We start from the raw sequence: 11135 nt of genomic DNA on the forward strand, positions 1-11135 counted from the left end.
CTTCTCTCAGTCGTATACTCTTGGCGATCCTCTTCTCTCTCTCTCTCTCCCTACGAACACACTTTCCTCTCCTTCTTTGACCAACAGTTGTCCAATTTCCACCGGCACCCTGTAGGTGAGCAGCACCGATGGCGGTTGTTGTAAACCCAGGCCTCAACCGATCCAGTATGGAAGTCATAGGTTTGATTTGCATGTTTCATTTGGCAAAAGTTTTACGTCGGATGCCCTTCTGTATTTATCCGGGCTTGGAACTGGCACAATAAGACATTGGCTTGTGCCCTCTTGCGGCTACATTGGTCATCACATTAGTATGTTCAAGTATTAATTTAAACACATGTTTATATTAAACTTTACTAATGACATCACTGCATAACAAATGGAAGACCTGTAAATGTCCAGTGTCGTTGTTAAGGCTTCTGCATTAAGTGACCGGTGAGTACGTAAGATCGGAAGTGTACTTCAATCTTTTACTTTGAAAACCTATGAACCGGAAGTGTAAGCCCTCACGTGTCATGCGTGTGTTGTAACGCACATGTGGAGCTGTTAGAGGAGACCCGTGGTGTTGGTCACCTGTAAGTCTGTTACCCCCGGGGGTTGTTTTTATTTAAACCAGGACTCAAAAAGTTAATGTACAGTCAGCTGGGTGGGTTAATTTTGTTTTGTAAGACAATAAAACGATTCATTGACGCTGTGGTTAAATCTCACTGTTGTAGACGTGGACGCCATCATACTGGTATTAGTCGTGTCAGCTGAAGATCAACTCAGCTTCTTGATTGCCAACAGCTGAAGTGAAGCTTTTCTCGTGTTTAGCTGCTGTTTAGTGCTTCATGCGTCGTCATGGCTGATGCGTTCAGTAGCAGCTCGGAAACTGCAATACAGCGAGTGGTGGACGTGAAAGTGAAATCATTTACTCCACTGGACAAACTGGGAGAGTTTTATCAAATAAAGGAGACCCTCGGCTTCATCAACGAGTATCAGTTTAAAAAGGTGAGAACTGAATAACTGATTGGATATCAATTCAGCCGCTAATAGATCACACACTAGAAATGGACCTGTTCTAGTGTGAGTTCATCAGTCTGACGTGGGTCATGATTCCACAGGTTGCTCTGCAGTTTCCTGATGAGCTGCTGGTGGATTCAGTGGCGGTAGCAGACGAGATTGAGAGAAACAGTGGTGCCAAGCCGTTTATTCTGGGAGACACATCCTATGGCAGGTAACGTCTGAAAAAAAGCCGACAATTCTGTAACAAAGGGTATGAACACGTTACATACTGGTGTGTCATGTTTAGTGCTTAGATTCTAGCAAAGTGTCTAGTGACGGCGTGGTGGAGTAGTGGTTAGCACTGCTGCCTCACAGCAGGAAGGTCAGGGGTTCAAACCCTCATCATTTCCCATTTCCAATGGGTTTTCTCGGGGTTCTCCAGTTTCCCCCCATTATCAGGAAAAACATGCATCTAAGGAATATTAGGTCATGTTGGCCCGTAGTGGCGGCGCACCCAGGGTGCAGCGGCTCTGAACCGACTTTCCATCTGGCCTTTCAATTTCATTGTACCATCCCTGTGTATAATGACAAATAAAGCTCTTTGTCTTTGTGACACCCAATGACCGATCTCACATCCGCTGTGTGAGTCGCATGTGTTCACAGGTTAAACGTGGCACATTGCATTAAATATAATTTGAATATAGAATACAGAAGATCTAGTGAAGATAAACTCTATATGATCAGCAGGTGTGGTTTAGTGCAGTGGTGTCAAACTCATTTTCGTCTGGGGGCTACATACGGCTTCATCTGATCTCGAGGCCCGGACCAATGAACTCAGTAAAATTACATAAAGTAGATATACGTTAATGTTTTTTCTTGAAATTAGTGCAAAGAAAAAGACTCAAATTATAAAAACCTGGGGCCAGACCGGCCAACCGTGCTTCTGAGCAATGGCTCTTTCCTGTTTTCTACCATAATGTGCTGTCCAAAGCCGCACCTGTATATAAGCCGCACCTGCTCTATTTTTAAAAATTAAAAAAAAAAAAAGATATACAAGCTGCACCAGGCTATAAGCCGCAGATATCCATGTTGAAAAATTAGATATTTACTGAATGTGCAGAACGTCTTTGTACTGTAAATGTACACGTTCCTGAACTGATCGTTTCCGAACAGTGCCTTTTAACATGCAGCAACTTTGTTGACTGACACGGAACAGAACCAAAAGAAAATAACCGGCATTTATTTACCTTAATTTCTCCTGTGTTGGAAATCACAAGTCACAAGTGTCGGAGTTGAACAGCCTCAAAAGCGCTTCGTCAGATCTGTCTCCATCAGTCTCACTCTCCGTGTCACTGTTGTCCTCCGGTGAAGTTGGCTTTGAAGGTGCGCTGCTCTCTTAGTGTAGCAGTCCAGCCTTTCGGAACCCGTTGGTGATGGTGGATTCTTTCACGGCACGCTGTTAGGATCCACTGACAGACATTAGAAAAGGATGCTTTTCGCATTCGGCCAGTTTTGATGAAAGACTTCTCACCACTTGTCATCCAAGTCTCCCACTCAACCCGAAGTGCAGCTTTAAATGCCCGATTGACACTGATGTCAAGTGGCTGAAAATACTTTGTTGTACCTCCAGGAATCACAGCAAATGGAGTTTGTTTTCTTGATCGCTGCTTTGACAGAATCTGTGATGTGGGCCCTCATGCTATCCAAAACAAGCAGTGGTTTTTTTGTGGTGAAAAAATCCTCCCAGGCGCTTGCCGTAGCACTCCGTTAACCCTTCCTTCATTAGGCCTTCAATCATCCACCCTTTGGTGTTAACTTTGACCATTATGCCTTTCGGGAGTTGTTCTTTCGGCATAGTTATGCGTTTAAAAATTATCATTGGTGGAAGTTTTTGTCTGAATGCCGTGTATGCCAGAACGCAGGTGAAGTCCTTTCGTGGCCCGTTGTTTTCAACAACACGAATGATGCACCTGGCTTGTTAACAGTCCTGGTAAGAGGCAGATCAAACATCAAAGGGACTTCATCCATATTTATGTCTTCTGGTCTGATGGAGTTTTCTTCTATCTTTGTTTCAACAAATTTTTTAATTTTTTCCTGATGGTCAAGGGGGATTTGCTGACAGAGAGTGGTCCATGCCCTGATGGACAGGTTTTTACATCTCATAAATCTGAAACACCATAACAGGCCAGCTTTGAAATCTTCAATATCCATTTCGTGTGCGATTCTTTTCGCTTTCAGTCTGATCTGTACAGTGGATACACCTCGACCACCTGCTCTCTGTGTGTTCACCCAGTCCTCCAGGACATTTTCAAGTTCAGCCCACCTGCTTTTATGGCCTCTGAAAGCTTTACGTGATTTTTGGCATTGCATGAGCTCTTCCCGCTGCAGCCTCCGTCTCACCACACATTCATTGATGCTAAGCTTGCGTGCAATAATTCCGGTATAGCAAGCTTGATGGCCTTCAACTTAAAACTTGCATCATATGAACTTCTTCGTGTAGTTTCCATGTTGAAGGGGCGGGGATTTGAAGTTAATTACCAGTTAGTTAATTTTTTGTGCGTGTTGTATCTGCTAAAGAAAAGGTCGTGGTGTTGTATATGTTAAAGAAAAAGTAGCGTCGGCTATTCTTCTTTGCATTTAACTTTCGTATATTTTAATTCTAATTCCGGTTAGAGCAACCCTATCTGTGGAAGAAAAAAACTACAAAGTAGCCGCACCTTTGTATGAGCCGCATAGTTTAAAACCTAAGAAAAACGTAGAGTCTTATAGTCCGGAAAATACGGTGCTCAAATCTGTTGCAATAAAGGATGTAAGTAAAATGATTTGTTTTTGCAGTTCATTTGTTTATTATACAGTAGGTGTTATTGTTGCATACATTCATATTTCTCTCTGAATTCTTTTGGCCAGTTGCTGTGTGGACGAGGTCGCGGCAGAACATGTTGGAGCCGACTGCATCGTGCACTATGGCGGCGCTTGTCTCAGCCCGTCTAAAAGGCTACCCTTGATGTACGTGTTTGAGAGGAGACCAGTGGACCTGGAGAAGTGCAAGTCCGCCTTCAGAGAACTCTACCCTGACGCTCAGAGTCACATCCTCCTCCTCTACGACGTCAATTATGTTCACACTATCGGTAAGCAATTTTAAACTGTACTACTCTATGAGGTGTGAAGGAGGATTACAACTGAACCGTGTTAGTTGCAACTTTTATATTCACCTCTTAATGAGGGATTTCTAATGATTTCCTTTCGAGGACTTAATGAAACTAGTCATTTTATTTTATTCAGGTGATCTTTGGACGCTCCTTTCATCAGACTATCCAAACCTTGTCATCTCAGAACTTGTTGTTGAAGAGAAATGGTGTCACAGTCCCTGGATTAAAATACAAGACGGTGACCTTCGTGTGTCAGAGCAAGGTGACGGCCAGGTTATCTGTCAGTTTGGAAGACGGTTCACTTTGAAGAGTGGTTCAAGCATAACGGATTACAGCGTGTTCTACGTAGGCCAAGAGGGGGCAACCCTGCGGAACTTCATGATGACATGGAATCGCTGCTCATTCAGTTCTTTTGACCCCATAACGATGCGGGGGAGGACTGAGTCTTTAAGCATCAACCGAGCTCTGATGAAGCGATATTACGCCATAGAAAGGGCCAAAGATGCCAATGTGGTCGGCATCCTGGTCGGCACGCTTGGGGTGGCCGACTATCTCAGCGCCATCCAGCAGCTGAAGGAGACCATCCACAGAGCCGGCAAGAAGAGCTACATGTTCGCCATGGGGAAGCTGAACGTGCCCAAACTAGCAAACTTTCTTGAAATAGACATTTTCGTGTTAATTGCGTGTCCTGAGAACTCGCTGCTGGACTCCAGTGCATTCTACAAACCTGTAGTTACGCCGTTTGAGATGGAGGTGGCCTGTAACAAGAACAGGGAGTGGGCAGACGAATACATCACAAACTTTCGAGATCTCCTGCCAGGTTAGAATGGGATTTATTCTTTTTTTTGTTAATTTAGTCAGAATTAATTAACAAAAAGAATCAAATGAAGTGTCAAAATGATGGTTTTAGTGTCTGCAGAAAGGACAAAAAGCTTTTCTCTTCCCACTTCAGTAGATTGTAGATTACGTGTGTGTGTGTGTGTGTGTGTGTGTGTGCGTGTGTGTGTGTGTGTGTGTGAATTGGAAAGACTAATGTCAGCTTGAAAAAACATGCATATAACAAAGATTCATATGAGTTTTAAGCTTTGCTTCATTCTGTATGATTCCTTTATTCCTTAGGGGTAACAGGTTACCCCTACATTAAGCGCACACAACTGCGCCAGTATTGTGGATTAAAATCAGGGCAGATTATCGTTAGATCGCCCAAAAAGTATCAAAAACCCTACTTCCATTTCCAACCTCCTGTTTTTTTGAAGTGGGATTTTCTGCAGTGACCATAAAGAAAACCAAACTGCGGAGTAGCCCGGACGTCCTATACACACTTCAGGTGTCATTGTCTCCTGTTACCCCTTGATCAGCGGTCCCCAACCACTAATTCTTACCGTAATTTTATCATTTGATTGACTCCTTCACCCTTTTATTGGAAATGATCAGTAATTCTCCTACGTTGAATGCACTGATTGTAAGTCGCTATATTTCAAAATAAACCTCATCAGTGCAGTCACTTCAATTGAGTTTTTAATATAATTGCAATTATTTCGTTTACAGAGATCAATTTATGAAAAAAAGGTTGTTTATTGTCTGTTGATGTCTGCGTTTTACGTAAAACCACAGCGGATGATTTATTAGACTACAGCTGTCCTGGCGTCATTAACGATTATCGAGCAAATGAAGGCCGGTCCATGAAAATATCGCCGTAGATGAAACTGGTCGGTGGCGCAATAAAGGTTGAGGACCACTGATTTAAACCGATGACAACGCTTGTAGCATTTCACATCAAGCTCATCAGAAGGAATTTAAGAGGACAGCAGCAAATCTGTGAACTGTAAATAGTCTAAATATTAAAACCTAAAGCTAGAAAACAATTGTTGACCTGAGGAGAGAAGCTGTCTTCTTAGATGAGAACAAGCAAAATGTATTGAAGAAAAAGTGATCTATTTTCAAAATAGTAAGTTAACGTCATTAATTATGTTGGCTTATTTGAAGTCTGTACTTTCCTTTCTTAATAATAATTTCATTGTAAATCACTGGTAAATTACCAAAAAGCTCTCAGCCTCGGGGGGCTTAGCCTCCCCTAAACCTCTTATTTCATTAGTAGTTCACCTGAAAACACATTGTTGTTGTCATCCCTGTTTTTTAATTTCTAACATGCAAAAGTTATTGTGGTTTTTAATCATTAACCTTTTGCAGCATTCAGTTTTCATTTCTGTCTCAAACTGGCACCAGGTGGGCGGAGTCACGTCCCACTGGCTGATGAGCCGGTGGACGCCGATGAGACGGACGTGTCTCTCATCACTGGAGCTCTGAGAAGCCGCAACCTGCTGCTGGGCGAGCCTGCAGAGTCGTCCTGCAGCTCCTCCGTGGTCCTCCGGAACCAGACGCTGACTGTAGCCAACGGCAACCCCGCTGGTATATCCCATAGAAAACACGGACTGTGTTTATGTCCACCCATTCATAAGTTTATTGCAGAATTAGAGAAATGTGTGACATTTCTTATTTATGCTCCTTCTTTCCAGCATCGTTCCTGGCGGAGCGAAGCTGGCGTGGCTTAGAGCAGAAGCTGGGAGAAACGCCTGTGGTGAAGGCAGGGAATGGCAAGAGAGGCATAGCTATCGCCTATGAAGAAGAGGGAACATCTTCATGACAGTTTGAAGCAGTTCACAAAACGGACACAGAGTGTTATCACGTCTGCCTTCCCTGACAGACCAAAAAGAGATCTCAATATTTCACACATTACTTATTGAAGTACAGGATATTCTGTATGTTCACATATTATTAACACATTTATCCATAACTATTAAATTCACATGAGAATTGTGTTTATTTGAAAGAAAAAATATTTAAACCTATGAATAAATAGTATTCATGGTCATATTTAGTTGAACTGACGCTGGTAAAGGGCGTCTGAGCCCATCACTGTTTTTTATGTGAATCACTGGTCATTGACAGGAATTTCTTCCACGAAGGCTGATGGGAATATTCCAGTGTTCCCATTACATTGCCCCTCCACCCAGTCCGTGTTAACTGGAAGAGAAGAAACGAGAAAGTTAACAATATTTTCTGGATAAATATTCAGGATGTATGATTCCAGAACAACGGGGAGCTTCACCTCTAGAGAGGAATGTGATCTTATCGCCTTGATGGAAACTGAGATCCTCTGGATTTGAAGACTCGTAGGAATGAAGTGCCAGGAAGTGAACTTCCTTGTGTTCCTCACCGTTGGTTTGCTAATGGCACAAAACAATGATTTTCAGCGCCATCTTTGAGGTCACATCATGTTTAAAGTAAAATAAAGTAAAATTCATTGTTCACCTACCTGATGGCTGGGTTTTTTCTGCTTGTAGCCCTGTTGAGTTAAATTGATCATAGAGATCCTAAATTTATTAAGCAGTTTAAATCAGTAGCTTCATTGTTGAGTATTGCAATGATCACCAACTCACCTCTTTGGTTTTGCACCACAGGATGATGTGCCCACCACTAACACGACTCCACACACTTTCCATTTCTGTGTTGGCATTGATTTCGTTTTCCACAGTTACCTGAGAAGTTAAACTTAACCAAACACAAGGATTGGATTCTGAGTTGTCTGTAACACAATCACCCACTTAAACTTCATACTTAACGTTTACCTCAAGGTGACTGCAGCAGGAGAGAGTTTCAGTTTCTTACTGATTTTGCCAACCAGTACAGCAAAGGAAGACCCGATTGGTACTGACACAGCAAAGTTGAAGGTGAATCTGACTTTGACAATACAGGAATTGTCTGGAGGCTGTTTGTCCTGGAAATTATGAAAGGATGTGTCGGAACGATAAAGAATCAGTGCAGAATGTTGGCATGTTGATGGTAGAACTGAGTGAATCAGGATTCCATACCTTTGGTTGTGCATTACTGGGAGTGAGACCTTAAATACATGTAGAGAAACTTAGTTTGGTTAAAAGGTATGAAATATGCAAATAGTTCATCTGAAGTGATAGATTGGAAGACTATTAAATGCAATAGAATTCATTTTTTTGTACCTTGTTTCCTCTTGGGTCTGGTCGGTGGTTCTCGAGTTGGCAGCTCAGATAGTCCCTACCAAAGGTGAATACCGCCCGAACAAGGTTGTCAGAAAACAGAAATAAAGATGTACTTGAAATGTGCAACACAATGTGAACAAGCATTACACTTAAGAACGCTGCAGGATACACTTAGAAATAAACACTGGAAGTTTCTTACATCATTTTGTTTAGAAGTCACGGAGATCTCCAAACGCTCCAGGTAATTGTAAGGAACAAGCCCCCTCTAGAATTGACACGGCAGTGATGAATGTTCACAAACAACAACCTGACATCCCAGATTGTTTCCAGGTGTCACAGAATGAGCACCAGATGGAGGTCAAATGAGATCAACACACTACAGGCTGTAGATGTACAAAGTCCTACCCTTTCATTGAAGATCACAGACGCCCAGTTGTCGTCACCCTTCTTAAGGACAAACACAATGTTTCCTGGTACAACAGCCAGTTCATCACTGGTTTCAGGAACAAACTGAAAGAGAACCGTATGCGGTTCTCCCTCCAAAGCCCTGTGAAGATGAGACACACTGGTTCAAGTCCTGCTGCTCTGCTCACATTCTCACCACGGTTCCTCATTCTCCTCTGATCACAGCATCAGTGGTACATTTTTATTTATGAGCTAACTTTTCTTTCGACATCAAATCTCTTCTAGTACATTCAGTGAACATAAATCAAACATAGAATAATTCAGGTCTCTGCAATGTCACGGTGAGTGTTCTACCTGAGAACCTCTGGTTCTTTTGGACGAGCTGGACCACTTTCCACCTGTCAGGTGCAAACAAAAATGTCCAGTCAGCAGCGCTGAGGACTGTTAAAACTGTAGCCGTATCTTGACTTGGCAGTAATTGTTTTTAAATTCACTAATAATTCTAACATTTGACTCTGATGTGGTAAAATATAGTATTGCATTAAATCTCTTGATTATCTGTGGGCAGTAAGTGTAATGAGATCATGTGTTACCTGGGGCTGTAATGGGGCAAATCCAGAGAACTGGTCCTGAGGAACAACTGAGGCAACAACCTGGTTGCAAAAGAGATGAATGATGTAGAATGTATATGTCAAATAATTATAGTTAGTAGTTCGCTTTCATATAAATTCAAATTTATCAAACATCTGTGAAAGAACAGTCAGTCTACAGAGACAAGGCAACCGAGTGACACAGAACCAACTGAAACTGAAGCAAAGACAGATCCTTACCTTTGCTTTGCCCAGATAGTCTTTCTTCTCCAGCTCAGCAACATAGTGCTTATTTGGTTTAAAGAGCACTTTTGAAGGAAACTCAACGGGTTTGAAAAGCTTTTGTTTCTGTTGATGACATTACAATACAAGGAGTGTTGTGTTTCTCTTGCTGGATAAATCCCATAGCTAATAAACACAGCACTCAAACAGTGCTGTCCATGAACAGACTGAAGTTTTTAGTCTGTATGAATCCAGAGTGATACTATTTGTATTTATGTATTTATTTTCAGTAATGGTTGTTGGATTAACTGACCAGGGTGGATTGCAGAGCTCTGTCGATGATATTGAGTTTAACGTCCGTCTTGTAGTCCAGAGCCTTCACCAGGTTTTTCTGTGCTTTTTCCCAGTTCCCCAGATGGGCCTCTACCAGGGCTACGTTGTGGAGAACCTGGGACCACAAATATTAGATACTGTTCACTGTTTTAATCATATCAATAATGTCTGTGTATGTTCTCCAAAGCTGTTTAAATCAATTCAATGGACTTTAAGAAAGTTTCTTGAAGCGATTCACCTCTCATCCAAGAGGCTTCTTCAGTTCTTCAGAACTGAGATAGCATTTATGAGGTTTGGTCTTTGCTAAGGGGTGAAATATGTCCGATTGTTAGCGCCAAAATCAAATCAGTCATCAGGAAAAATTAGAAAGGTATTTGGACTGAATGTAAATGTGTGGCTAAAATGTGTTGTTAAACACTTTGAATACTTGGTGCGTGATATAATTAAGAGGAATTTCAATATAAATACTTGATCTCTTTTGAATACTCACCTCACATGCATATAATTTGTATCGAAGTCCTAGAGCTTTGTAATCTATCAGCTGGTTGCCTCTTAGTGCTTTGTAAGCATGTTGGAAATCAGCTAAACTCTCCTCATACCTTCAGACAAAAATTATACAGTAAAAGTTAAAAAAAAACATTTTGTGTATAATAAACCACATGAATTGTAAAAATAAGAAATAAAAATGTGGCCTTCTCTCTTGAGGTAATTGGTGCTTCTTGCCTCTCCGTTCTGTAAAATGTGATTCCCCTTTGGAAGAATGCAACAGCCAAATGCTCGTCCTTGCCTATACTGCAGTCAAACGCCTGAAAAACAGAGTACAGCAACTTCCTTCTTGAGAAAAGAGAAATGGTAAACGCTACTTCTTCTTTCTTGATGACTTGCACTTTCAGACTCCAGCATTTCATCTGAGTTCTATTAACTACTTCAAAGCAAAAGTTTACATTTTGATCACAATATTACTTACATACCAGATAAATTTCTGTTTAATGTTGTAATTTAAATTTCATCAGCAAAGATCAGACATACCTTTTCAGCAGTATCCAAGTCTTGATTAAGCAGATGGAGACAGCCAATATTAAAATAAATTTTGGAGTTTGGTTCCTGGATGGACAAAAAAATCTTGAGTGCTTCTGACAGATCTTGTCTGTCAACACAGGTCGTAGCCTCGTCCCACTGGCGCAGAGTGTCCAGAAAAGACATGGTGACAGGTTGGAGCAGACTGAGCTACAGACCAGAGTCAGGAAGCACCCTTGACTGGTAGCAGTGACATCAGGAAGTGTCAGGACAGTTTCAGGGTTGGTACACTTACAATTGCACCACCACCAGGTTTACACATGAAATGGGAGCTGCTTCTTTTTCTCATGTTTCTTCACCTATGTAGCAACTCGCTGTTTGTGTCACTAGTTTTAACAGAATTTACATATTCAGGTTTCAGG

General features: G+C 41.7%; 2 protein-coding genes across 4 annotated transcripts; one reads left to right on the forward strand and one right to left on the reverse strand.

The window, feature by feature from the left end:
* Window positions 1-163: 163 nt before the first annotated feature.
* Window positions 164-6785, forward strand: dph2 (diphthamide biosynthesis 2). 3 transcript variants are annotated; one of them, XM_068343900.1, is made up of 7 exons: window positions 164-180; window positions 811-987; window positions 1101-1213; window positions 3889-4109; window positions 4264-4950; window positions 6357-6539; window positions 6647-6785. In XM_068343900.1, exons 2-7 carry the CDS (start codon window positions 838-840, stop codon window positions 6772-6774), a joined length of 1482 nt encoding a protein of 493 aa, XP_068200001.1. In that variant the 5' UTR covers window positions 164-180; window positions 811-837; the 3' UTR covers window positions 6775-6785. The 3 variants fall into 3 exon arrangements, with proteins under 3 accessions (XP_068200001.1, XP_068200000.1, XP_068199999.1); XM_068343899.1 differs by lacking the exon at window positions 164-180 and adding an exon at window positions 510-572; XM_068343898.1 differs by lacking the exon at window positions 164-180 and having other exon boundaries at window positions 689-987.
* ncf2 (neutrophil cytosolic factor 2) lies at window positions 6781-10934 on the reverse strand. Its single transcript, XM_068343897.1, has 16 exons — window positions 10726-10934; window positions 10420-10502; window positions 10187-10295; window positions 9677-9811; window positions 9382-9489; window positions 9145-9204; window positions 8906-8949; window positions 8552-8693; window positions 8346-8411; window positions 8147-8201; window positions 8003-8031; window positions 7760-7908; window positions 7571-7682; window positions 7447-7476; window positions 7240-7357; window positions 6781-7154 (listed from the first exon to the last, which is right to left on the reverse strand). Exons 1-16 carry the CDS (start codon window positions 10897-10899, stop codon window positions 7063-7065), a joined length of 1506 nt encoding a protein of 501 aa, XP_068199998.1. The 5' UTR covers window positions 10900-10934; the 3' UTR covers window positions 6781-7062.
* Window positions 10935-11135: the final 201 nt, after the last annotated feature.

This window comes from Antennarius striatus, chromosome 20 (assembly GCF_040054535.1).
Source record: "Antennarius striatus isolate MH-2024 chromosome 20, ASM4005453v1, whole genome shotgun sequence".
Taxonomy (NCBI): Eukaryota; Metazoa; Chordata; class Actinopteri; order Lophiiformes; family Antennariidae; genus Antennarius; species Antennarius striatus.

What these genes read in the sequence shown, in the direction of transcription:
- dph2 (XM_068343900.1), top strand. Translation starts at nt 838, where the DNA reads ATGGCTGATGCGTTCAGTAGCAGCTCGGAAACTGCAATACAGCGAGTG. An exon ending in CAATTATGTTCACACTATCG is followed by an intron (nt 4,110 to 4,263) that starts GTAAGCAATTTT and finishes TATTTTATTCAG; the next exon opens with GTGATCTTTGGACGCTCCTT. An exon ending in AGCCAACGGCAACCCCGCTG is followed by an intron (nt 6,540 to 6,646) that starts GTATATCCCATA and finishes CCTTCTTTCCAG; the next exon opens with CATCGTTCCTGGCGGAGCGA.
- ncf2 (XM_068343897.1), bottom strand. Translation starts at nt 10,899, where the DNA reads ATGTCTTTTCTGGACACTCTGCGCCAGTGGGACGAGGCTACGACCTGT. An exon ending in ACTATCTGGGCAAAGCAAAG is followed by an intron (nt 9,205 to 9,381) that starts GTAAGGATCTGT and finishes TTTTGCAACCAG; the next exon opens with GTTGTTGCCTCAGTTGTTCC. An exon ending in CCAGTAATGCACAACCAAAG is followed by an intron (nt 7,909 to 8,002) that starts GTATGGAATCCT and finishes CATAATTTCCAG; the next exon opens with GACAAACAGCCTCCAGACAA.